The 27644-nt window shown below is 42.9% G+C and overlaps 1 protein-coding gene across 1 annotated transcript; it reads left to right on the forward strand.

The window, feature by feature from the left end:
• Window positions 1–8878: 8878 nt before the first annotated feature.
• Window positions 8879–13117, forward strand: LOC133897330 (nucleobase-ascorbate transporter 6-like). The gene is made up of 14 exons (XM_062338022.1): window positions 8879–9662; window positions 10172–10269; window positions 10400–10576; window positions 10666–10766; window positions 10857–10932; window positions 11015–11074; window positions 11172–11356; window positions 11441–11537; window positions 11645–11731; window positions 11826–11884; window positions 11980–12071; window positions 12190–12267; window positions 12372–12532; window positions 12621–13117. The coding sequence occupies exons 1-14, from the start codon at window positions 9560–9562 to the stop codon at window positions 12837–12839; spliced, it is 1593 nt and encodes a 530-aa protein (XP_062194006.1). The 5' UTR covers window positions 8879–9559; the 3' UTR covers window positions 12840–13117.
• The last annotated feature ends 14527 nt before the right edge of the window (window positions 13118–27644 follow it).

Here is a 27644-nt window from a genome sequence, read left to right on the forward strand (position 1 = left end):
AGTACTTTAGTATATAGTAGTTGACTATTGCAGGACAAACTGTGTGGCCAGACTTTCTCAAGACTTCTAAACATTTCCTCGAACTGAAAAAACTGCAAAAGAGACATGTCAAAAATTAACCTAATATAGCACCAAGTGTTCTAAATAAATCACTTCCTAGAACATATAGAATCATAATACATGCCTCGTAGAACATATAGAGTTGACCCAATCAAATAGGCTTCAAAAAAAAAAATCTGCATCAAGCACGGGTTTGACATGGCTGCAAGTTTGATCAATTGTGATCATTACCTAGGTAGCCATCACCGAAAAATAAGTTTCCCACACATCTAAGATCATAACCATCATACTAAAATTCCCACCACAAGCCTACCACACAAAACTAGAAAAAACAGCATATGTATAGTGATAACCCATGAGTCAAGTTCTGAAGCACATACACGCATCAAGAAAAACCAAGTACACACAAATTGAGGTCTTACAAAATGAAAAAAACTTTATAGCTCACATAATTAACCAAATTATGAACGAATTATCAAGAGACAAATTCAAGTTCTAGCTATTCTTTGATCTAAACTGGTAAGCAAGCATAAGGATATAACTTCAGCAACAATCAAGACACGAAAAAGTAGAAACAAGTAAGCAAGCAACTATTTTCTCACTATGATCTACATTACAATTCAATACGAAGAAAAATGATCAACGATCAGTAACTAATGAACAACAAGCCCAATGGATGTCCTTGAGCACCTACTAGGCTACTATGATACTAATGCAAGATCGAAATACCACAGACTAGGACCTAAACGAGCATGTAATTCAGTCGAGAGGCAATTGACCTAACAAGAACAAGGTACACGTGTGACGGGAATCTACTAGGCTTATCTATTCTTCCACCTACTTATGTACAAGTCAAGAAGAACATACTGCATTCATGTGACACAAGTAGTAGCACAAATCTATCAGAGACACTTCATGGCTCGTGAATTAGAGTTCCTAATCCCAAGGTGAGATTGAAGAAAGACAGGGGTAGGCTTAGCAGCAGAACAATGTAGGCAGGGGTGAGACACCGAGTGAATCGGACAATGCAGTTGCGATGGCGGCCGAGGGCAAGTTGGTTAGGAAGTACTTTTCCCTCCTCTCTGGTAGCCTACTTCAAGGATCAAGAAAGTACATTGCCTGATTGGAGAATCGGACCGGCCGTTCTTTTTTTCCCAATGGAAAGTTTTATTAAATCTCATCGTTACGTCAAGTGATATAACTGCACAAGAGTCTACCTTGACTTCAGCATATCAAAGATGTACACTAACAGAAAACAAAACATAACACCGACGCTAAGACAAAAAATGAAATAGAGGCGAACAAAATGGAAACAGATAATCCGACCTGTCATTCTTGAGATGAAAGGCCTTAATCGCTCAATCAACCCTTGATTACATCTCAAGACATGAAAATATAATATCAGATATCATAGCCAAACATACTCATGTACACCAAGACATCCTTAGTTTATATTGTTCTAACGTTAAACATCAGGGATGCTGCCCAATCTTAGATACGCTTTGTATTTGGTCTCAATTGGTTGAATTATGTACCATATATTGCATATGAATGAAATTAAGCCCAACAGCGGGTTTAACCCTAAAAAAAGGAAAACATATAAAATAGAAGAAACGGGATTCTGTCACTACTACAGAATTGATTTGGTGGGATGCCCATGTACAGACGGTTATTGTGGAGCTGTCTGTGCAAAGATTATCTCAGACGACTCTAAACAAGAACCATATGTGATAATAACGAGACCCCTCCGGGAGTGGTGGGACGCTTTTAGTATATACGGTTCCTATTGGGAACCATCTGTATTAATATTACAGACGGCTCGTATATAGAGCCGTCTGTAATAAAACTAGTATCACAGATGGTTCCAAATACGAGCCATATGTATTAATATTACAGACGGCTCGTATTTAGAGCCATCTGTATTAAAACTAATATCACAGATGACTCCAAACAACAACCGTCTACAATATTAATGCAGACGGCTCCATACACGAGCCGTCTAAGAAAATAGCCGAGGGAGGTGGGACACTTTAGTACAAAAGGCTCCAAACAGGAAGCATATGTACTATTAGAATAGTACATCATATCATCCCCTACCTCTGAATCGAACCAGAACTGTGGCGCTCGAACAATGAAGAAGCACAACTTTTGAAGGGAGAGTGCGATTTTGACCAAAAAAATTGTTAGATTTTGGTGAAAACTTGAAGATTCATTGGCATTTGTTACTCCAAGGTAAACATTATATTCTATTTTGGTTTAGGTGGTCTAGATTTTGGTTTGAAGAGCTAGCTAGATCTAGATCTAGATCTAGATTTTTTTCCATAATAAATAGTTTTGTTCTATTCATTAGATGATGTAGATTTGTGTTCTAATTTAGTCTTAGAGATCAACTATATCTAAATCTAGACTTAGATTCTTTTCATGATGATCTAGATATATATTTGTTGTTCTAGGTATACATGAAGCTCAAAGTGTAGATGATGGTTTAATTATGTGTTACTATAAATGGCTAGCTTTAATCTAGTGTTGTAGATAAATTTTGGATTTTTCAAATATAAACATAAATTTATCATTAACAATAGTATTTAATGATAAGTTTTGAATTAATGTTTGCCATTATTTTTAGGTATAATTGCATATAATTAATATAACAGTAATCATTAATTATTTTTGAATTAATTGTCATTTGTATGGTTCATTCATGCATGCATGCATGGTAGCTCCATTTTTTGATGAAAATCTTGGTTTCTCTATTTTATTAGGTTGATTTGACATTAATTTACTTCGTATATTGTAGATGGATCGTGGCTGGATGTACAGTTTTCGTACAAACCAAGGGTACCTTGATGGTGTGACGGTTTTTCTGGAAGCTGCCGAGGAGGATCGATTGGAGAAGGGTGTTGAATTTATACATTGTCCTTGCTGAGATTGTAGAAACGAAAGATCTTTTCTTAGACAGAACGTAGCCCTATAGATCCAAGCGCACTTGATTATCAAGGGCTTCAGACCGGACTACACGTGTTGGACCAAACATGGTGAAGAGCAGAATGTGTTATATGAAGACGTTTGGTATCGTCGAAGAACCCGAAGTCGATGTAAGAAGAGAAGATGACGAGGAATTTGGTGCATATGATTATGACTATGGTTCTGCAGGTGAAGATGATAGGTTGGATCAGATGCTGAGCGATGCAGACGTGAACTTGAGGACTCAGAGAGACTTTAACAAATTCATGTGCTTGGTCGAGGACTCGGAGAAGCCGTTGTTCCCTAGATGCAAATTGGAATACATAAAGTTGTCATCCGTTCTTGAACTGCTTAAATTGAAAGCAAGCGATGGTTGGTCGGACAAGAGTTTCACAGCGCTATTAGAACTCTTATCGGACATGCTTTCAGATGGAAACGAGCTGCCCAAAAGCACATACAAAGCAAAGCAGGTTCTTTGTCCATTGGGGATGGATGTAGAAAGGATACATGCATGTCCGAGCGACTGTATCCTCTATCATAAAGATCTATCAGACCTTGCATTCATGTCCAGTGTGCAAAGCATCTCGATACAAGCGTAAGAGTCAATCAGACGACAACGAGGTGCAGAAAGGGATTCCTAATAAGGTGGTGTTGTATCTGTCTATAATTCCGCGTCTTAAGGGTTTGTTTGCAAATAAAAAAGAGGCCAAATTGGTGAATTTGATAATTAAGTTAAAAATGAACAAGTGATCCATGTTACTTGTAGTTATGACATAAACGGTACGGTGCATGTACTTAGGCTAAGTTGCACAAATGCATAATCTTTTGAGATTTACATGTTTGGTTGGCTACATGTACAAATCAACAATGATGAGCATAGTTAACAAAATTTTGGGTCGACTGGATCGAGGAACGGGGTCGACACTTGAGAAAAATAGGATACCAAGAGGTATACATCTTTGAGACAACAATTTGCGACACAAATAGATGACCCGAGTATTCTGGATTGATGACCCCGAGAAGAAGCATAAATTCAAGGGTCGCGATCCCAAAGAAAATGGGTCGACATGCCAATTTGGTGACTATGGATACATTATTGTATATGCCAATTTTGGTGACTATGTTCAATTTAATTGAAAGTTTAAAACACATACCTTGATTTCTTTTCTTTTCTCTATTTCTGTGAATAATCTTCTACCATTTTCCTAATTTGAAGATGGCGACTGGAGATGAACTTGAACTGCTTCCGGCCTCTTCCCCCCAACAACAAGAGGGGGTCACTGCTCAACAAGATGCGGATGCCACTTCTCAAGAGCAAACAGAAGAATCTCAAGCGCGGAAGTGAAAGCGAGGTGGCCGAGGCAAAAATCAGATGCTCACGGGTCACTGCACTATAACTCACGTCAATGAGGCATACGTGCCAACACAACCTCAGCAAGCTAAAGCGGCATTCCATAGGGCATGTGCCTCACTTGGACGGATAAGGGTCAGGATAACCTACCCAAACTGGAAGGCCGTGTTGCAGAACGAGAAAACCTTCTTGTGGGAAACAATTAAAGTACAATTTGACTTCCCCAAAAGATGCTCCTTGGAGGACATGGAAAGACAGGCCATAGCCAAGATGGGCAAGGCGTGGAAGACCTTCAAGAGCAAGCTGTACAATACATATGTGAAGCATGACCTCGTCCTCAATAATATTGCTTATGCGTACTTGGTGGATCAATAGGCAGAGTTTGTGATGAGGTGCTAGTCTAAGGAATTTCAGTAGCAAAGTCAGGCTAACAAGGCATGCTAGTCACGCAACATGCACCCCCACAGGCTCGGCACCTGTGGGTACGCGCGCAAGGAGTTAGACTGAGGCAAGAAGGATGAGTAGGCAGCTCGGGAGAACCACTCCACATTATTCTCATAGATCCCAGAGAGGTAGGCCCGGAGCTGGTTCCGAGGAAGGGTCGTACGCTCAATCAATGGTTCTATCACTTCAGGAAGCCAGAAACCGAGCAAGTGACTCAAAGGATCCTGCAACTTTCAAAAGAATTCACCCAAGGATCATTCTAGCCATCTTGGGAAAAAGACATACTAACCTCAGCTCTAAGGAACAAAGAGCACCGGGTCGCACGCGTGGCATAGGTGTTTCTGTTCCATGGAAGTTGGGATTCACTGACGACGTTGATTCATATAGGAGCCGAAGGAGAAACAAAGCTGAGCGCGAAGCAGCCGAGCGTAAACGAATGAGAATACAGATTGTCGTTGAGGTCGAAGCAAGGATGAAAGAACAAATGGATATGCTTGCAGAAAGGATGGAACAACGGGTCGAGGAGCGAGTACGGGCAATGAGGCAACAGGATGAAGCACGATATTTGGATCTCCATCGGCTCCGCACTGGAGCAGTTGCGTATCTGCACCAGGGAATGATCCGGATAACATGTTCGATCAACATGACTTCCCTATCGACGGATTTGAAGGTAACACCCCCGACGCGACATTCCAAAAGACGTCCCTGGCGAGAGATACCCTATTGAAGGTATAGAGGCGACCACCAAGTGCAACCTTGTACTGCCCACCACTGTTGGCACAGATAACATCATTGAGGTTGGCACAGGCTTGACATTTGCATGTGGCGGGGATCAGACGATCCACAGACTCCCGCTAGAGCCTGGTTATGCTAGGGTGTTAGTATACATGGTATACAAGAATTACACATCCCTCCTAGTTCCTATTCCCCCAGAAGACAACGTCAGGACACTTGGGGAGACCGTCCACTCCTTCATCCAGTGGCCGAAGAAGTTCATAACACTGGTTGCACCTCCACCGCCTCTATGGCCTCTGTCTCCAATACGTGACAACAACGACTTCTCTTTTCGTCGTGCTCTGCCGAAGGGCAAATCTCCTTCTGCACCACATGAGCAACAACAATTGTCCAGCAAAACCCGCCAATAGTTTGCCATAACGGCACCTCCCGGAAAGCGCAGAGCCAATAAAAAGAAGGGCAAGAGCAAGGAGGTAGAAGAAGAACATATGTCAAACACCTACGTGCCAGGCAAGCCGTTAGTGAGTAAGAAAGCGTTAGAGTAATTGAGCTGGGCAAGTACGATTCTGCACGACCTATAACTTAAGAGGTTCCATGAGGAGAAACATCTTTCTCCTTGTTTTAGCGCCAAGTACCAGTGGCAACATTTCCTGCAACCAGTTGGACACTTCCTCATGACCTTCGAGGATTTATTCCTACTCTACCATCTTGACAAGCTGGAAGTCGGTCTATTGATATGCTGGATATTATAAGTGTTACTAATCGCGGTCTATGCTTAATGAACCGCCTAACTTATTGATACACTCATTCATCTACATTACTCTTATGTATAGATTTATGATTCAAGAAGCCAGGAGAGAGAATCCGAGAATTAGATTCCTCGACCCACAGGTCGTATGTGGGTCAACGATTACTGGATCTCCTAAGGAGGTCGAGAAATACATCGCGGAGTCTATGGTCGCCCTCTGTGGATCGAATGACCTTATTCTTCTACGGTACAACTACCGAGATCATTGGATGCTAGTTTGTATCTATACACATAATCAATACTGCGTATACCTCGACTCAATGTACTGCATCAAAGAGAGGTATTCAGATCTGACAGACTTGTTGACAAGGACGTTCATGAAGTATGTTTCAATGGACGGGATTGTACGGAGAGATAAACCCTCGACGAGCCACCAATATAAGTTTTCAGTAATAATTCCTCCGTCGCATATCAATTTACCGTTATAATATGCATTACATAGAACTAAATCTACCGTGCACAAATTTTTACAGTGTCACAAGCAGCCGCAGGGCACCAACCTCTGTTGGTTCTATGTTGCATAGTACATGCTACAAATCGTTAGCTCTAGTCCACCAATATATCCGCCGGTTAGTGTAATTATAGTATATTAAAATATATTTTTCATCACTGTGTCTAACTATTTTAAGTTTCTTCTACAGACATATAAATTTTCTATAAATAATCTCACCAAGGATGGTCTCATGTATATTAAAAAAGGCTCATCAGTTTCATACTTAGGGAGATCATAAAAAGACCGGCGAATTTCATGATCCCGAAAACTTTATTAGCTAAGGTTTCTAATCTCAACAGTAGCCAATCAGTTCAATATATTAAAAATGCTTGCATCTTGTAGTCTATTGATGTATTATATCTTTATGGTTAATGATATAGGAAATGAAGCAAATGAACTCATTACTTTCTTTTAATTTATTGTGCTAAAGCTAATTTTTGTTGGTTTATATATTGTCAGGCACGGGAAGCAAATGAATTCTCAATAAAGAATGAAGAGTGAAGAATGCTACGCAAATATCGTGGGGCTTTGTAATATTGATATTTTACTTCTGTTTATTTGTGATTTTGTGACTTTCTAATGTTGTGAGGTTTTTTAATATTGACTTTGTATTATATGTGTGATATTGAATGAAGATGTTCGATCTATAGAGTGTATGGAGTTTGAATGCAAATGATCTATTATGTGTATGATATACTGTTGTGTGTATTTTGTTGTTGATATGTCAGTTACAATTAGTAATATATGGATTCTGTACTGTGTATATGAACAGTACAGACGGCTCGAAATTGGAACCATCTGTACTATCCCATAGTACAAACAGTTTCAATAACGAGCTGTCTGTATTGTTACGATAGTACAGACGGCTCCAATAATGAGCTGTCTGTATTGTTCTATATTACAGACGGCTCATTATTAGAGCCGTTTGTATTGTTACCATAGTACAAACAACTCATTATTGGAGCCGTCTGTATAAGTTTTTTACATATGATTCAAAACTTATCTGTACAAATTTAATTTGTACAGACTCTTTTCAATACACGGTTAAAAAAACGTCTTGTATTGGAATTATGAACCACCTGTACAACTAGATTCTCTAGTGTGTTTGGCTTTGAATAAGAGAGGAGAATGTCTGGCCACATTTTGTAATTGTACCCACTCCTGCCACTCACTTTATTATTATATGGTGACACTAATTATCTGTAGTAGTTGCTACTGACAACAACTCCTCGCAGTCATCTTAGATCAAGGCAAGATTTCAGGTAGACTACATCTGTTTAGCATGATCCTAAGTGCCAAAAAAACATTTTTTATGGCTGCTTTCAGTAGACAGACTATCATGAGCCATGGCCTCTTTGTAGCCAGAGCATAAATTCCCCCAACCCCACCTATCCAAAATTTGTCCTCTGCTTTATCCTAGCCCATATTGTCATTTAAAAAAAGAGGGCCCGTATTCTATGACCATCAGTAAACATGCATGTTTTAAGATGTCTATTTGGCACAGAAGCTCTTTTCGTAATCGCGTGGTAGGAACACCGATAATAGCTGCGTTTTCAGAGGTCTATTTGAAACACAAGAATTTCGTCGAAATTTACAGGAGTTCCACCTAGGTCCGACGACAAACGGTGAGAGAGCCGAGAAGGGGACTCCACGAGCAGCCCATTTCTCCTGATGATACAGTAACGGCCTAGTGCAGCAGTGCAGTACATTTATACCTGCCCAGCTTTGAAGGGTAACGGTAAGAGGAGCGTCAGTCAAACCGTGTCGCTTGGGTAGTTGGAGCTTGAAAGCCCAACCTGGCATGCACATTTCCTCCTCCTCCTCTTCCTGCTGTCTGCCTCGGGAAGCGAGCGTCGCAATCCGCCCCGCGTGGCACTGCCAGCCTCCCCGAGGGAGCGAGGAGTCATGAGTGAGTTCCGTGAGACTGTGAAAAGCACAGGCGCACAGCAGCGAGGTGAAGTGGAACAGAACGAAACGGCGAGGACTTGGGCGAAGAAATCAAAACCAGGGGGAAGGAGGGAAACCTGGAAAGGACGCAGCAGCTTGCTAAAGGCGCCGTTTAAAGAGAGAAAGCGAGAAACAAATAAAGAGAGGAAAAAGAAAGAGGGAGGGAAGGAGAGCAGTCGTTCTCTCCCGCTCGCCGCCACCTTTCTGCCATAAAAAAAATCCCCTTGGGATGGATGCTGAACTGATCGTTCTTGCGCGTTCTCCTCTGCTAGTCTACTAGTGCCGCTCCGTAGTGGAGTAGTATTTGCCAAGCCTCCGCTAAGCTTTCTTTCCTCTCTTCATGCCTGACTCCAGTGAATCAATCATAGAGCAGAGTGTGCCCGTGGCCGTGGGCGTGAGAAAGGGGAGAAAGAGTGTGTGCCAAAGGTAGCTTCTTTTTGAGAGGAGCCAAATTCCATTCGTTGAGCGGTAGTACTAGGATAGTGTGGAATTAGCTAGAGCAGCAGCAGCCCAACATTTCTTTCTCCCTCCCTCTCCCCCCTGCTTTTTCCCTTGACCGAGCGATCGATTCTTCCTTCCCTGTGAAGGAGCGTTCTTGGTTCTTGCCCTTATTGGACCAAAAAAAGGATCGATCGAATTTCGTCCTTTTGAACTGGAAGTTTCTTGGAGCGTGTGTCGTGGTTGACGGTGTGGGTGAGTCTGAGTGAGGTGAAGTGAGGAGTTTGGTTTTCTTGGGAGGAGAAAAAGGAGACGGAAGATGGCAGCGGCGCCGCCGCCTAAGGCCGACGAGCTGCAGCCGCACCCGCCGAAGGAGCAGCTGCCCGCCGTCTCCTTCTGCATCACCAGCCCGCCGCCATGGCGTACGTGCTTCCTACTCACCTTCAAAACTCTGCTCAACTCGCCAACTCGGAGAGTTTTTTTGTTTGGTTTCGCTGTTAAATTGTTCTCTGCGCTTGTCCTGTTGTGTTCCTTTACCCGTACTTTTCGTTTGATGCTGAGGCTTTCACCTGTGGTTGCTTCTGCTGATCCTTTGTTCATGTGGCGCAGCCTGGTTCGTTTATGAACCTTTTGTTTTGGTCTGATGCTGATGTTTTGTAATTACAAGTGCACATCAGCTTGTTCATACTATTCTGCTAGGATTAGTAGTTTCTTAATTTGGGGGAAAAGTACTTTTTTATCAAGTGGTTTAGGAAGGTTGCTTTGACTTGAATTTACAGTAAAAACTAAGAAAGGTGTGTAGGTGCACATCTTTTTTTGAAAATATTTTTTTAAGCAATTTCCTAGCATTGAAATGGTTGTATGGTCAGACATGATGTGTTCAAGGATGTTAACTTTTAGCATAGTCTTACCCTTGTGATCTTATATGCAGCTGAGGCCATTATACTAGGATTCCAACATTTCATTGTTATGTTGGGCACCACTGTCATCATACCTAGCGCGCTTGTTCCTCAGATGGGAGGAGGAAATGTGAGTCTTGGCTATATTCACTTGATTGACGTTTGAATTTGATGTTGCTGAAGTAATATCAGGGTTTGCACTGAATTGGCCAAGTTATGTGCATACCAAACATCTGAATGATAGATACCATTTCTGTCAGGAAGAGAAAGCTCGGGTAGTTCAGACGATACTGTTAGTTGCTGGAATAAACACCCTGTTCCAAACATTCTTTGGGACTCGTCTTCCTGTTGTAATGGGCGGCTCATATGTTTTTGTCGCACCGACCATCTCAATCATCTTGGCTGGACGTTACAGCAATGAAACAGACCCTCGCGAGGTACCGCATAGTAGCTTGTTCTGCTCATCACCATTGTTTTAACCTCTTTACAAGAAGAATATTGACAAGCTTCTATTGCTTATGTGAAGAAATTCTTGCGGACAATGAGAGGAACACAAGGTGCTCTCATCATTGCATCAACAATTCAGATCATACTTGGTTTCAGTGGGCTCTGGCGCAATGTAGTTAGGTTGGTATGATTTAGATTTTTTTTTCACTGCCAGCGTTTCAGTTCGTTGCTTGTACAATTATCTATCTCTGACGATTATTTTTTGTTCAGATTGTTAAGTCCATTGTCTGCAGTTCCTCTGGTTTCACTTGTTGGATTTGGGCTTTACGAGCTTGGCTTTCCAGGGGTTAGTTTGCTCCATCTTTTTCTCTCCATGTTTCTACCTTCACGGAAAGAGTGATAAAAAAAAAATTTGTACATGATTATAGGTAGCCAAATGTGTCGAAGTTGGCCTTCCAGAACTCATTCTGCTGGTTGCATTTTCTCAGGTACTAGAACCATCATGTCATGATACATCTTAGTTCCTACACCACTATGACTATTTTAAGGTATGTAATATACTAATAATGTTTGAATTTTTTACAGTATTTGCCTCAAGTTCTGCATTTCGGAAAGCCTGTCTTTGGCCGGTTTGGTGTTCTTTTCACTGTATCAATCGTGTGGCTTTACGCATACATTCTCACTATTAGTGGTGCTTACAAGAATGCTCGACCAAAGACACAGGTGCATTGCCGTGTTGATCGTTCAGGTCTCATTTCAGGAGCTCCTTGGTAGGATCCCAGGACAACCATAATCTTGCTGTAGATTGCTATATTGGTGGTATTCCTTATGAAGATTCTGAATTATTGTTGTAGGATAAGTGTTCCTTATCCCTTTCAGTGGGGTGCTCCAACATTTGATGCCGGAGAAGCTTTTGCAATGATGATGACTTCATTCATTGCTCTTGTAGAGGTTTGTTTGCAATACTCAGCCGAAAATGGAAGAAAGACTATAGTAGCATATTATATCTGTTATCCATTTACTAGTTGTATCAAATCTGATAAATTGTTACCTTGTAGTCAACGGGTGCCTTCATATCTGCATCAAGGTATGCGAGTGCGACTATGATCCCTCCATCAATTATTAGTCGGGGCATTGGGTGGCAGGTAAGGAATCAAATATTGTACTGCGGATTCAGTGATCTGAGTTTTTACCATCTTTTAGTTGGTAACATTGATCACTCTGAAAAATCATCGCCAGGGCATTGGTATCTTGCTTGATTCATTTTTTGGGACAGCCAACGGAACCTCAGTTTCAGTGTAAGTATAATATCAGTGACAAAATGGAAGTACAAATCCTTGATTGTTCGGAACAATTGTTTTGCCAACAAGCGTTACGAATTTTGTGCTTACAGGGAGAATGTTGGTTTACTTGCTTTGACACATGTTGGCAGTCGGAGAGTAGTGCAGATATCTGCTGGCTTCATGATTTTCTTCTCTGTCCTTGGTAATTTGCTGTACTAATTTTATTAGCTGCTTCTACACTATTTTCGATGTGTGCATATATATATATATATCTTCCAGAAGTTCTTTGCTAGGATGATTATATTTCTTTTGGAAACCAGGAAAATTTGGAGCTCTGTTCGCGTCGATTCCGCTGCCCATATTTGCTGGCATGTACTGTATTTTCTTCGCATATGTTGGTAAGTCCAGATACCTGAAACCACTATCCACATTCAACAGTTTCCATTTGATAATTTTCAGCATCTTATGCCGCAGTGTGACTCATTGTTGCTTCCATTTGCAGGCGCCGTTGGCCTGAGCTTCCTTCAGTTCTGCAACCTAAACAGCTTCAGGACCAAGTTCATCATGGGTTTCGCTTTCTTCATGGGCTTATCAGTTCCTCAGTACTTCAACGAGTATACAGCTGTGGCAGGTTACGGTCCAGTGCACACTGGTGCCAGATGGGTATGAGAAAGAAATCTTACACATGCCATTTCCCTTCATAGCTTGAGAGGTTCGACAAATTAACTGATCTTTGTTTTTACTTTGACAGTTCAACGACATGATAAACATACCATTCTCGTCGAAGCCATTCGTCGCGGGGCTAGTGGCCTACATCCTGGACAACACCATCCAGACGAAGGATAACACGGTGAGGAAGGACAGAGGCTACCACTGGTGGGACAAGTTCAGGAGCTTCAAGAAAGACGCCAGAAGCGAAGAGTTCTACTCGCTGCCGTTCAATCTGAACAAGTTCTTCCCTTCTGTCTGATCTGGATGGCGCCGCGGATCCCTTTCGTGAACCCTTGTTCATATGCTGAACATAATCCTGCTGTCCTTGCCTGTGGAAGCTTTCTGTGTCGCAATTTTGTGTATTTTCAGGCTAAATGGAGTAACTGGACAGTAGAGATGGGATTAGGATTGAATATCGTGTTCTTTTTCAGATCTACACGGATCAATGTCTGATAATCTGGTAGTCCCTTTTGTCAAGCTGGCAATGTACATCTAGAATGATAATTAATGTATCATAATTGTTGGTAATTTGTTCCCTATGAAGTATTGCTATACATGCAAAAATGCTGCTGCATCTGAAGTGTTTCAGTGTTACACCGTGAACTGGAGTCTTTGTTCTCAACTTTGGTCGCTACCAGGGAAGGGAAGTTTTAAACTCTGGAGAATTTGACTTCTTGAATTGAATTGGACCTCAAAATTCAAATCCAAGAGGAACTGAATTGCTCTCTCTTTTGAATTTTTTGTTGGAAAGTCTATTCTGCCTCCCTCAACTCTTATCCGAGTTCGATTTTCCACCTTCAACCGTAAAATCAGATATTTTTGCTCCCTCAACAATCTAAACCGGATTTTTTTCCTACGTGATTTTGGTTCACATATGGCAGTGGGCCCCATATGTGGGTCCAACTGAGAGGCAGTTTTTGTTCTATGGTGCTAACATGAATCAGTTTTTGGTGACATGGCAATACCAAAACAAAAATATCACAAAATCAGTCATTGAAAATATCTGAACCCACACATCATTCTCTGTCCCATTCATCTTCCTTCCCCTTCCCCCTCTCCTCTCCTTTTGTTTCCTCTCTCTCGACGGTCGGCGCTTGCTCACCCGCCATGGCTCAGAGAGGAGTGCCGCCCCTATGGCCAGCCCCGCCTACAAGCCGGTCCAGCCACATCACAGCCGCCCTCCACCCCCTCGTTCTGCCCCATCACTCCTCTTCCCTATTGGCTCAGCGCGGCCGCACTGCGCCCTCCCTCGGCACCGATGGCTTTGTCGAGCCGTTATCCCTTCCATGGTGACCTTCCTTGCCCAAAACCCCCTCCCCTCTCTCTATCTCCCTCGTTCAAGGGTCCTTAGCTTCGTGCGTTCCTTTTTCACTCGCCCTCTTCTTCCTCCCTACTGGCCACCACTCCATATCTTTACCAATCCGCCTCCCTCGCAAGCTACGGCGGGATGCCTCGCACTGGGAGCATCTATGACACCTGTTAGGCATTCTCTTTGCTTCAATTTCGATCGACAATGTCCACACAAAGCCAGCACTGAGCATCCCTCTCCTCCACCGCCATTGCTCTCAATGATGGCGCTGATGGCACGCTTGGTTGAGTGTTTCCTGCCACGCCGCCAGCCCCGCTTGTGCCGAGACCGAGACCGATGCCGAGCATTTCTCAGTCCTCGCGTGATCCCACAGCCGCCTCCCCTTTCTCGGCAGCCTCTTCCTGCTGCGCACCCGTCCTTGCCCTAGCCCCCCATTTCTGTCTCCTATGCCGTGGGCCGCCGTGTCACGAGCTGGGACGCGAAGCGCATGGCATGAGCAGCCACATGCAGGCTCGATAGCGGTGCAACAATCATCACGGGTCGCATGGTCATGGTATCTAGGTCACAGCCAGAGCCATGCTGCGGGGCAGGCGGAGACCTTCTGCTGCAGCGAGGCGACGAGGCATCAAGGAGGCGAGGCGACAGTGGATGGTGGTAGCCAGCGAGGAAGCTCGTTGTGGCACTGCTCCGGTTGAGAGGCGACAAACTGGATCTTGATGACATGGGTGTTTGAAGATGGACTAGAAGCAGAGGGAGGAAAAGGGAAAGGACATGCCAACGTGTACAAAACTGCTCCACATGTCATCTGACATTTGGGGCCACTGCCAAATGTAAGCCACGTAGAACAAAACCGCTATCAAAACCACATAGGGAGGACAAACAACTGGTTTGGATAGTTGAGGAAGCAGCAATATCTGGTTTTGCAGTTGAGGGGGAGAAATCAGACTCAGGCAATAGTTAAAAGGAGTCAAAATAGACTTTTTCCTTTTTTTTGTTTGGTTCACAAAGAAATTGTAGCATCGCACATTGGGCTATCGAGTAACAAACATGGGCTCCTGCACTACAGTTTCACGGAGCCTAATAGACCTTGGGCTTTGCAGTCTTCTTCGAAATGCTTGCCATAAGAAGCTAGAGAGGCAGTGAAGCCCATGGCTGTCTTAAGAGGTTGTGCACCTTTTTCAGTGTTTGCGCCTCGGCCTATGTTACCTTTTGTACCATATCACAAAATAGTCTTTTCTTTTTAGAATAGACAAAAGAGTAATCTTTCCTAGCAAAGCAAGCTTGGCAAAAGATACAACCACTATCCTTTAGAAACAAGCCCTGGTTTCAATTCCTTTTCAAAGAAATTCAGCTGAAAATATATGAAACATACTAGTACAAATGAGTGTGTCCTGAATGCAGAGATGTCACAAACACCCACATACCTCTGACTCAGACATGTATGAAGATCTTGTGATCGTTTTTCAACGGTTTTTGCACTCCTCTCTCGCCAAAAAGAGAGGCTTTCGCAGTTGTTTGGATCTTGCAAAGATGGCAACAACATGGTGATTTTTAGGGATGAAAAGCCTTGGAGAAGAAGACCAGTTGCCAAATGGCGCCTGGCCCAGCAAAACGGGAGATGGTGAGTCAGTTGTGTGAACAGGATGCCCAAAATTTGCATGGAGTTGACAAAGATGGCCAAATGGGCTACTCGGGTCGACCCGGCACGGGCCCGACTCATCATGGCCCGGCTACGGCACAGCCCGAATGGCCCGAATGACCTGGCTGCTGTAACGACCGTGCCGTGCCAGCCCACATGCTTCCCCCTCGACCCACGGCACAGCCCGTGGGTCACTGTGTTGTGCCGGGCCGGCCCAGGCACGATTGTGGCCCGGCAGCACGGCTGGCCCGATGGGCACGACAGGCACGGCGAGCACGATAGGCACGGGCGGCCCAACGGCACGCAGGCGGCCCGTCGGCATAGCAGGCTTGATAAAATAAAAATAGCTACAAAATAAAAAATATATAGAAAATAGATAAAAATATAGAAAATAGATAAAAATAGCTATAAATTAGAAAAGAAAATAGAAAATAGCTGGGCCCATGCGTACCGGACCGGATCGTGCCTAGCTGGGCCGTGCCCGTGCCGACCGACTCAGCCGGGGTGTGCCGTGCTTGGGCCGTGCCTATAGTGTTGTGCCTCGGGCCGGCCCAGTAGCACGGCCCATTTGGACATCTTTAGAGTTGAGGCCCAACCGAATTGCTGATGGCAACTTGTTTTATCCCTGTACGGAAATCCCAACAAACCATGATGCTGTGTGATACATTACGTGGTGCCTTCGAGAAGAAAGTGTGTGGCATAGACAGTTATGACAAGGCCCCTGATACAAAAGTCTCAAATTGGCTATCAACCGTCTGTCTATGCAATGCTTTTACACAATGCTCATGGAATTTGACCATCTAGAATTATCTGGCCCTTGCACCATGTCTATATGATCATCTGGGATATTCATATATTTTGACATAACTGAAGCAAAATCCAGGGGAACCTCTCTTATTTGTGTTCATGTCGTAGGACAAGCGAGATGCTAACCTTCCTTTTAATAAGTCGGTAGAGCACCAGCCCTTATTAAAGAAAGTGAAAATTGTAAAAACGGACTTACAAGACAAGGGTTTTTCTAAATATCCACTCGCATATCAATTTTTTACAATCTAAAACTTGTACGTTTTATGAGTTTTCAAATACTCATGCGCCCGTTGACCGACTGTAATGGCCTCTCCTGCCTTCGCCTAAGTGCTTGACTTGCAAGACAAGCTCCCTACGAGTTTTTTCAGAGTTTGATGTAGCCACTGCTGATATGCGTCCATCTTCCCTAAATCTGGCTGCCACCACCACACTTTATGATTCTTTCACTTGGGTGTTACAACTATTCATGCCTGGAGCATCTCTAGCACCTCCTGATGCTATGCTGAACAAATTGAGCCACACTAGAGACCACATGCCAGCCGTGTTGGTCGGTCAACAAATACAAGGGGAATATGAAAACATATAAATATGTAGGTGTTAAACCGTAAGTAATTGAGATGTAAGTGGGTATTTAAAACCCTCATGACTTGCAAATGAGTTTTTGCCATTTTCTCTTTAAAAAAAGGAAACATCATTTTGTTTTTCTGGTCAAACATGCACCTTGCAAGATTAAGCCTCGATATGATACTGTACGGGGATCAAGTGTCACAACAAAGCCCAACCTAAAGCTAACATCATCTTTTGTATGAACCATTTTGGAAATATTTTTACATGACTATATATGCATCTTTCAAGATGTTGAAGTATGAGCATCTTGCCACACTTTATAACAGTTCCATCTTCCATGTCCTCAGCTTCCATCACTTAACAGACCTATAGAGGCTTTACTTGTATCCTACAAAAGTTTTCCGAAGTGACTGACCGGTCAAACACTCTAATGACCTTTCCTCCGAGAACAGACTTGCCATCTGCCCCTGGCCCACTTGTCACTCACTGCTAAAAGGCACCTGTGGGTGCAAGACAGGAAAACAAGAACTAGTGTTCCATGACTGTAGCCTCGCTCCTTTTTCCTCTGCTTCCTGCAACAATTCCTCTCACCCCATCATGCCTATCCTACACATGAATAGGATGGAGACAGACAGATTGATAGGATTGCAAAGCCATCTTGCTTGCATTGGATTGTAGTTGTAGCCTAGAAAGTTCCTGGCTATCTAGTAACATTGTCCATCCTATCCAGAGCACATATGTTGCGTTTGGTTGCATTCATATGGCTCTACAGATAGGATGTAAATGCATTATTGCAGACATAGGCTTCTTAGATACAGCATAGTGACTAGTTAATAATATTATTAGTGTGTGATTAGTGTGTATTAAATGATATTAATATATTTTGAAGAATATTAAGACTCAATAAGATAAACTAATGATTATAATAGTACAATAACATAAAATAAATATCATGATAACATTTATTTGTATTTTTTTGTCTCATGCGATATGTCTTCGTGCGAGCAACCAAACATCATCTCTTCTCAATCAGGCTAAATAGATACAAGCAACCAAATAAGCTACTATATGCACTCAACCTGACTGAGGTGAGCCTAGCTCACAAATACGGGTCAGGCTCAAGCATGTGAGCAACCAAACGCCCCCACAAAGAACAGGTTACAAGCATGACACCTTGAGGCAACTTTAGTCTCAGGGATTACTTGTTGTCAAATATGTGATGTGTGAGGGAGGAGAGTTGGAGCCAGCAACAAAAACTACTCATGGCTTTTAAGCCTTTCTTTCTCTTTCCTTGGTAGTCTTCTCAATGATGCATTCTTGCTTGCCCTTAAAACATCTCTTGTATGCTTTACAACATTTGTGTGTTTTGTGTGTCTCTGGCTTGCTCCCCATGATTACCTCCATGAGAGGGCAATCCATGGGACAGACAGTTGCGCTTAGGCAGGATCTATGTCGTCTAATGAGACAAAGCCCAACCACAAACCACACAAGATTGAAGTGTCAATTCACTAGGGCTAGCTGCTTCCTTGTTGCACCTTGCAAGATACATGCAAGTGCATGGAAACAAAGTAGAAGGTCTAGTGGTTAAATAAACTGGATTTTGTGTGTGTATCTAGCTATGGTATTCAAGCAGGCCAAGTGTAACAACTTCCACACTACTTAAGAAACAAACATATGAGACACCGCATTAGTGATGGCTAACTAGAACACGTCACTAATGCACTATTAGTGATGGATCCAGTGATGACCCATTACTAATGCGTGGCCTAGACTAAGACCCAACAAAGACCCATCACTAATGAGGAGTTATTAGTGATGACGAGGGAACGACCTGTCACAAAAGATAGTAGTGACGGGTCACTAATGATCCAGTCCCAGTGACGGGGTGTGGTTACCACCCATCACTAATGTCTGAGTCCTAGTAACAGGGTGGAAAGCTACCCGTTACTAATAACCGAGTTATTATCGATGAGAGGAAAGCTATTCGTCACTAATGATGGTCACCAGTGACAGGCAACAGACCTCCATAGGCCATAGACGCACGTTAATGAAGAGTCTCAATTGTGACTTGTCACTAATGTGTTATTGAAAGTGCATCTAGGCCCCTTGTGGGTTTTGGCTAATTGATGACAAACGATTAAGAGACTAATGGGTTTATCAAGTTTATGAACAGGTTTTAGTCCCATTGAAAAAGGTTAAAAGAAGTCAATGTTCCTCAAAAAAAGGAGAAGTGGCATGAAAAAACTCATAGAGTTCAATTCTTTTTAATTTTGAATTTGAGTTTAGGAATGTCATACTATAAAGAGGGATGCTTTTTGTATTCTTGGTAGTGTCTCAATGCTTAAAGTATTTTGTGAAAACCAAATTTTGAGAGACACCATCACTCACGGACACTGAGAATTAGGGCAGAGTTGTCTTAGCCCGGAGTCTCCGGGTTGGTCCAGAAACTCCAGATTCTGTTAGGTGCCCCGGAGTCTCTGAGTGAGACTCTGAGAAGAACTCTCGGTTTGGCTTTAATTCTGAGCCCGGAGTCTCCGGGTTAGCCTGGATACTCCGGACTATGCAAGTGCTCTGAGTCTCCGAGTGAGACTCCAAGAGAGAGTCTCGGTTTCACTTTAAAGTCTAAGCCCGAAGTCTCCGGTTAGTCCGGATACTCCGGATGCTGTTAATCTCCCAGAGTCTCCGAGAAAGACTCTTGATTATCCAAGGGTGTTTTAGCTGGAGTCTCCGGATCCTGATGCTTACGGACCTTCCGGGCATCCTCCGAACTAGTGTTCTAGCCGGTTTTTCTTAAAGTGTTACCCGGAGTCTCCGGGTAAACCCGGATACTCTGGGTCAGTGTAACGGCTAGTTCTGATAAGTTAGGTGTGTGAGTTTTTGTGCTACCCGGAGACTCCGGGTGAACCCGGATACTTCAAGTCCGTATGAATAGCATAGTAACGGCTAGTTTTTTAGGGAAGAGTATAAATATCTCTTCACCCCCTTTCATTTATTGCTGATGAACCACCAGTGAAGAAACACTTTCTAGAGCATTTAATAGCCCTCCTAAACCCCTCTAGTGCTTAATCTTTGCTAAGATTTGTGAGTTTGGTTTGGAGAGTGAGATTTGGAGCAAGAGAGCAATAAGAAAATATTTAAGCATTTTGAGTTCTTGCCAAGCTACGATTTGCATTCTTTTCTCTTGAAGCTTTGTGCATCTAGACGGCAAGATGTCACTCATAGAGCACCCAATCGTTATGGAGTGACATGGGAAGTTTGTATTACCCACGAATTTAGTAAGAACCCTAGCTCGGTCTTTGTGGTCTCTTGGGTGAGGATAGGGTTGAAAAAGACTCGGCTCTTTGTGAGCTCCTCAACGGAGACGTAGGCACTTCTTTGTGAGGTGGCCGAACTTCGGGAACAAATCTTGTCTTCATTTAATTTCTTGTAAGTTATTCGTTCAAATTGTTATTTGAGGATTTGTCTCAATATTGTTGCTTGCGAGTATTTGAGTGCAGGATTATTGTTGAAATGAACTTATCCATCTTATAGAGACAGTGGTAACTCATAGATTTCAGTAGATTTACTTAAACTTACTTTGATTTTGAGTTCCTGTATAGTCCGGATAATCTGGGTGAACTCGGATACTCCGGAACCCGGAGTATCCAGATTGAGCCGGAGTCTCCGGACACTGTCTGATCCGCTGCTGAGTTCTATATTTCAGAAACGACTATTAACCCCCTCTAGTCGACATCAAGGACTTTTAGTTATCATTAGTGACACATTCGGAGTGACAGGTATGAGATCCATCACTAATGACGGTTATTACCCATCACTAATATGCTGTTCTTACTTAGTACCAGTTAACAAAGTGATTAAAATAACGGGTCCTAGTTGGAAGGTGATATGAAGTCCTCCCTTGGCTTGTAGTGCGTGTTGGTGGGGGTCTTTTTTTGTTGTGCAAAAGGTGATTTTACCATCTAGTGTGTGCCAGGTGCAGTTAGCTGATTTCAATTGGATCTAGGCATCAAATTGCTTTCAATTTTTAGTTTACATATGCTTGCCCTGTTTACCTATTTATTTGGTCATTATATCACTTTCACACAATGTAATTAATCCCCTTAATTTATATGTGATATTATATATACTTGTTTAGAACGTAGGATGACCAAACAAATTTCAGAGATAGTATATTTTAGTGGCTATGCCATTTTAGAGCTCGCTGTTGTCTTACATCATGGCATGACCTTCCAAGTTCCAACGCGGAAACCTCTATTGGGTAACATGTATGCTACGTTAGTATAAATCAAAAATTTCTATCGTATTCAACTAAGAAACTATGCGTGTAGAGGATCATGAATCGTTGCCACTAAACACACATAGCAACGGAAGAAGAGTTGAAGTAGTCCAGTCCAACATTATGTGCAACCATGCAGAGGAAGTAGTCGATATCGTCATGAACCAAATGTATCCTCCTCGCATCCTTGTCACTTATCAGCACCACAACAACATCTCCTCTACAATATTCACAGATCCAGGGGTGGAATACTATGCACCGGTGTGCTAGCACCACACACTCGACTAAGGTTTCATGGGGAGGTCAGGTGGAGGTAGCGGCCAGGGTTATGAGGTGGTGGAGTTAAAAAGCCCACAGCCCCCATGCCTCCACTTATATAGAGCTCGCTAATGGGCTATCATGTTGAAGGCTGATTAGGACTCTAATCCCTCATGGATCATTATTTATGTAGCCCACATACGGATCCAATTCGAATTAGTTTTTATACCCGCTAAGTGTGTGACCCATTAAATTCATGTATAAACGGCCATGACTTAGAATCCTTTCTAAACCATAAGTTAACAACAATATCTATCAGGACATATTGACTCCTAAATGAATACACCTAAAAATCATATCGGCTAAACCTTCATATACAATGATTCCTTTATATCACGATACCAATCAAACTCAAGGTAAAATGCATGCCAGCATGCCATCCTTATGATAGCTTGACCATTCACTCATCTTGTAGTAAATTAGTAAACTAATGATTAACTCTTTAATCATATTAATATGTCCATGTACTTTCTAATCTAACCGCATCAAACAGCAACGACGACGGTGACACTCATGGATGGTGACAACGCATGCGGATGATGAGATGATGCCCTCTTCGGAGCAGCGTGATGTTGGGACATAGGGTTCTATGGAGCGCGTGAGGAGGGGCTTCACCATGGAGACCACGTGTGACGGTGATGGCAAGTGCACGAGCTGAGAGGGGTGTAGAGGCTGGAGCTGGACAACAAACTGAGAAGGCTTAACTCGGCAAAAGGTACTAATCCTGTCTGATTCCTCTTGATCCAATGATAGGGTTTCTTGATTTGGGGAAAAGTTTTGGTATGGCCAAAAAATACTATGGTTTTGATTCTCTCTAAGAAATTCTACCCCAAACATGACGAAATGATGCTAAATCGAAAGCAATTAGCAGCTAAATATGAAAATCGGTGAAAAAAATAATTCTAAACTGGCATAGGGTTTCACGGCTGTAGGGTAAATAAGGGGAAATTTAGGACAAACATGATCATGAGATTAGATACAAATGAGGCTATGATACCAAATGTTATGATTAAAACTTATCTAAGTATAGGATATTCACTAATTTCATGAGAAACAATGCTAATTAATGGATGATTATGAACATGAATTTGGTGAAGCCGTCTTCTTCCAATTGATGTAGACGCTTAGGATGCCTTGATCAGTCTTGAGAGAGCCCTCCCGATGGCGTGGATCAACCTTCAAATCAGCAGGTGTGCACCTAGATTGGTGTAGGAGTTGTTTTTAGGGGGCAGTCGGTCACCTGATCGTTAATCATGCGATTAGATTGATAGAAGTGTTGCCCCCTTCTTAATATAGAAAAACTAACATGGGACCTAACCATTTTATGTTTAGCTCCCCAATCACAAACACAATTATTAATTAACTCTTAATGACAACCTTAATCATGCAATTAACTCATGCTACACTTTGAGTTAGTTAACTTTATCCAAAGATCACATTATGATCTAATAGCAGCCAGGTTTTGACAAATCCATGGGAGCAATATTGCTTCTACACCCTCTTGCGGCAGCCCATGGGAGTGTAAGGGGCGATGGCAGTGTGAAGACTTCAATCTAGAGTGGCAGTGCAGTTGGGAGGCGATGGGGATCTTGGCCACCTGGATTTTGACGGCAAAGGTCTGGACGGGGTGGGAAGTGGGAGCAGGCAGATGTAGCGGTGGTGCAATTCACAGAGTGACTGATGGTCGCATAGAGGGATGTGGAACAGAGGCTGCAGAGGAGGGAGCAACATGCATAAAAGGCAAAATCAGTGAGGAGAGGCGAGCGAAGGGGAGGTGAAGGGAACATAGATGGCGAGGCGCGGGGTTTGGCAGTTCGGGTTTGCCCTTGGTTTTATTGTAGTGCGGTGGTCGAGTCGCGCGTGCATTGGAGACCTCCCTTATACATGGACCATGGAGTGCAGCAACGCGGTGCTAACCTCTGATGGTGGAGTGTACGGAGTTCACACCAGCGGTGGCGGAGCATCCTTGAGGGGCGGTGTGGAGTTGTAGGTATAGAGGCGAGACGAGACAGCCCAAGGCAAATATGGAAGGTGGCCAAAATTGAGGGACAGACGTGGATGTGAGATTAGTAGGGCTACCATGATTTATGGATAGATTAAGGGTTGAAATCTAATATTCCTACCAACGATAGATGGTCGATGTCTAATTTTTCTGTTAAACTCGTGCTTTATATATTAGTATAGTTACAAACAATCCTTGCTTGCTAGTATATATTATTCTAAAAATATTGCATCCTTGTCAAAAATTTAGATAACCAGAAGAGGGATATATGAAAAAGAGGGTGATGGCGCCAACTTTTCTTTAACTGAAAAATGTGAGCTCACATCAAACAGAACAAGCTACTTCTGTGTCATCCTAACCAACACCAACGGCATTTGCTGTGTCATGTGTGATGCAAAGCCAAATGGCAAGGTTAGATATGTGATTGTCGCTAGCGTGATGGTTGTGTTGGAGGTTAGAGTTAGTTCTCGGGGGCACAAGAACTTAAAAAAAATGAGAATGGTTAAGATTCATTGGGTATCTTTTTCATTGAGAAGGGAAAGGCGAGGACTTTATTCTAAGCCCAAGAGAACTTAAACTTACGCGGTACTAAAAGGTAGTCTCGGTTCCTAAGAGGCCGAAGAACAATATACATATGTAAATATATGTCGTGATCACATGATCCGCCATAAACACACTTCGTTCCTAGGTCGCCTATGAGCACCGGGATTGTTCGGACGAATAAAGCAAGTCAAAATTTCCATGAACACTGCGCAGGGTCGCCTTCTCTTCATATGAAAAATTCCCTAGTTCTAATATGTTACGCCCGTGGCCTCCGACGAGGTTCGCCGTGACGTGAGCAAGCTTCACACCGAAGGAAACCGTGGGACAACGGAGCAGAGAACGAAGCAGAGAGCGGTAAGATTTGTGTGTTCTGTTATTCATTATCCCCTTAAGTCTTTTACAGGCTGGGTTATATACCCTCGCAGCCAAGGCACTGCCCAAAGGGCCCACAAACGCCAGCTAAGCAAACCACTAAAGAGAGCTACGCAAATTTGAAATGAACACGCCCACACGCGCCAACTCCTTCTGAGCCATCAGCCATTGGTCGTGACATCTCCCCCTCCTTCAGAGCTTGCTTGTCCCCAAGCAATGGCATGCGGAAATCGCTGCCTAATCACATAGAAATCCTCCCATGTCGCTGTGTCCGCCGGCAATGACGACCATTTGATGAGCACCTGTGGAACAGCCGAATTCCCTTTTTTGACGAGCCGACGGTCCAGAACAGCCTCAGGAACCACCTCCTTAGTGTGCAGCTCCACCACTTGTGGCAAAGTCGAATACACCGGTGAACAATCTTGAATAAAAGGCTTCAACTGAGTGACGTGAAAAACCGGATGTACTTGTGCTCCTGCTGGTAACTCCAACTCATAACCTGCCGCCCCGATTTTCTTCAGTATCTTGTAGGGCCCAAAATACTTATAGGCCAATTTTGGAAAGGGTCGACGCATCACAGAAGATTGAGCATAGGGTTGTAGTTTAAGTAACACTTGCTCTCCTACCTGAAAATCACGGTCTGTTCTGTGGCGATCTGCTTGAATTTTCATTCGGTTCTGGGCCTTCAACAAATGGTCCTTCAAACTCTGCTGACAAGCCTCCCTCTCTTGCAGTAATTCAGCCACAGAATCTTGAGCAGTAGAAGAAGGATCAGAAACAGCTCCCACATTAGGCTCATATCCATAAAGAGCTCGAAAGGGTGAACATCCCAGTGCAGAATGAAAAGAGGAATTGTACCACAATTCTGCTAAAGAAAGCCAAGACTTCCACTTCTTAGGAAAATCATTGACTGCACATCTGAGATACATCTCTAGACATTGGTTAACCCTTTCCGTTTGCCCGTCGGTTTGCGGGTGATAGGCCGTACTTGTCAGCAGCTTTGTGTCAACCAGTCTGAAGAGTTCACGCCAAAAGGCACTCAAAAACACTTTGTCTTGATCAGATACAATGGTTTTTGGCATGCCATGTAACTTCACCACATGATCCAAAAACAAAGTAGCAATTTGAGGAGCAGTAAAGGGATGTTTCACTGGGATAAAATGTGCATATTTTGAAAATCTGTCCACAACTACTAAGATGACTTCATATCCTTCAGATTTTGGCAAACCCTCCACAAAGTCCATAGCAATATCTTGCCAAGCTCCATTAGGAATAGGTAAGGGTTGCAATAAACCAGCAGGATGAGACTGCTCATGCTTAGCATGCTGACATACCTCACACTGCTTGATGAAGCTATCCACATCATTTTTAATTCCTTGCCACCAAAACATCTTCTTTATCCTGTGATATGTGGCTTGGGTGCCTGAATGCCCTCCCAAAGCACTAGAATGCATAGCAGCAATTAATTTGGTCTTGAGTGCAGAATTTCCCCCCACCCATATCTGATTATGGTGTCTGATAACACCTTGCTGTAAAGAGAATCCTTGTTCATTAGGACTGGAAACTGCTAGCTGAGCCAGTAACTCCTGGGCCTTTTGATCAGTGATATAGGAATTAACCACCTCCTGAATCCAAACTGGAACCACCTCAGAAACAGCATACAAATTCATCAAATGCCCAACTCTAGATAAAGCATCAGCTGCATTGTTCTCAGATCCTTTCTTGTAAACAATTTTGAATTGAAGCCCCATCAATCGAGTCATTGCTTTCTTCTGCATTTCAGATTGAAGATGTTGCTCATCCAAATAGCAGAGGCTTCTATGATCAGTTTTAATAACAAATTCTTTCCTTTGCAAATAGGATCTCCAACGTTCTACTGCCAATATGAGAGCTAAAAACTCTTTTTCATATATAGAAAGATGTGTATGCATTGGACCCAAGGCTTTACTCAAAAATGCTATAGGTCTACCTTTTTGCATTAGGACTGCTCCAATACTAGATGCACATGCATCAGTTTCGATCTCAAATCTTTCATTGAAATCAGGCAGAGAAAGCACTGGAACACTGGTCATAGCCTGCTTCAGAGCAGAAAATGCTGCTTGAGCCTCTGCAGTCCACTGAAATGTCTTTTTCTTCAATAAATTGGTCAATGGTTTGGCAATAACTCCATAATTCCTCACAAATTTCCTGTAATATCCAGTGAGGCCTAAAAAACCCCTCAATTCAGTCACATTAGTAGGTGAAGGCCATTTGACCATAGCTTCAAGTTTGCTTGGATCTGTGGACACCCCTTGAGCTGAGATAATATGGCCCAAGTAGACTAACTGATTTTGAGCAAAAGAACATTTAGAAGGCTTCAAATACAACTGGTGCTCTCTCAACCTGGTTCAATACTTGTTTAATGTGATCTATGTGCACTGACAGAGAAGGACTATAGATCAAAATATCATCAATAAAGACCAGAACAAATTTCCTCAAAAATGGACCAAGCACTTCATTCATGACACATTGAAAAGTTGCTGGGGCATTAGTGAGTCCAAAGGGCATCACTCTGAACTGATAGTGCCCATGGTGAGTCTTAAAAGTTGTTTTAAACTCATCTTCCACCTTCATCCTCACCTGATGATAGCCAGCTTTCATATCCAGGCATGTAAACCATTTAGATCCAGCCAATTCATCCAGGATCTCATCAATAATAGGCATAGGAAATCTATTTTTAACCGTAAGTAAGTTCAACTTCCTATAATCCACACAAAAACGCCAAGAACCATCCTTTTTTGCACTAATAGCACAGGGGATGCAAATGGACTGGTACTAGGTGTGATAAAACCAGCCTCAAGTAATTCCTTAACCTGTCTTTCAATTTCATCTTTATGAAATGGAGAATATCTATAGGGTTTAGAGTTGACAGGTACTGCATCAGGCAATAATGAAATAGCATGATCATAATGCCTTACTAGTGGTAGTGCAGTTTGTGAGGCAAAAACATCCTGAAAATCAGCCAAAATAGCACTTCTTCAGGTATCTGAGTTTGAGGTTTAAAAGGGGCATATTGTAACACAGCTAGAGCCCAAATTTCATTGGCTTGACTCCATTTGATCACCTTGTCTGCAGACATCTCAGAAATAGGTAATGTTGGAGCACCCACCCCCTGCAAAGTAACTTGTTTGCCTTTGTATCCAAATTGGATCAGCTGATGCTCCCAATGGCACAGCATAGGACTAAACTGTC

Source organism: Phragmites australis, chromosome 17, assembly GCF_958298935.1.
Source record: "Phragmites australis chromosome 17, lpPhrAust1.1, whole genome shotgun sequence".
NCBI classification, from domain to species: domain Eukaryota; kingdom Viridiplantae; phylum Streptophyta; class Magnoliopsida; order Poales; family Poaceae; genus Phragmites; species Phragmites australis.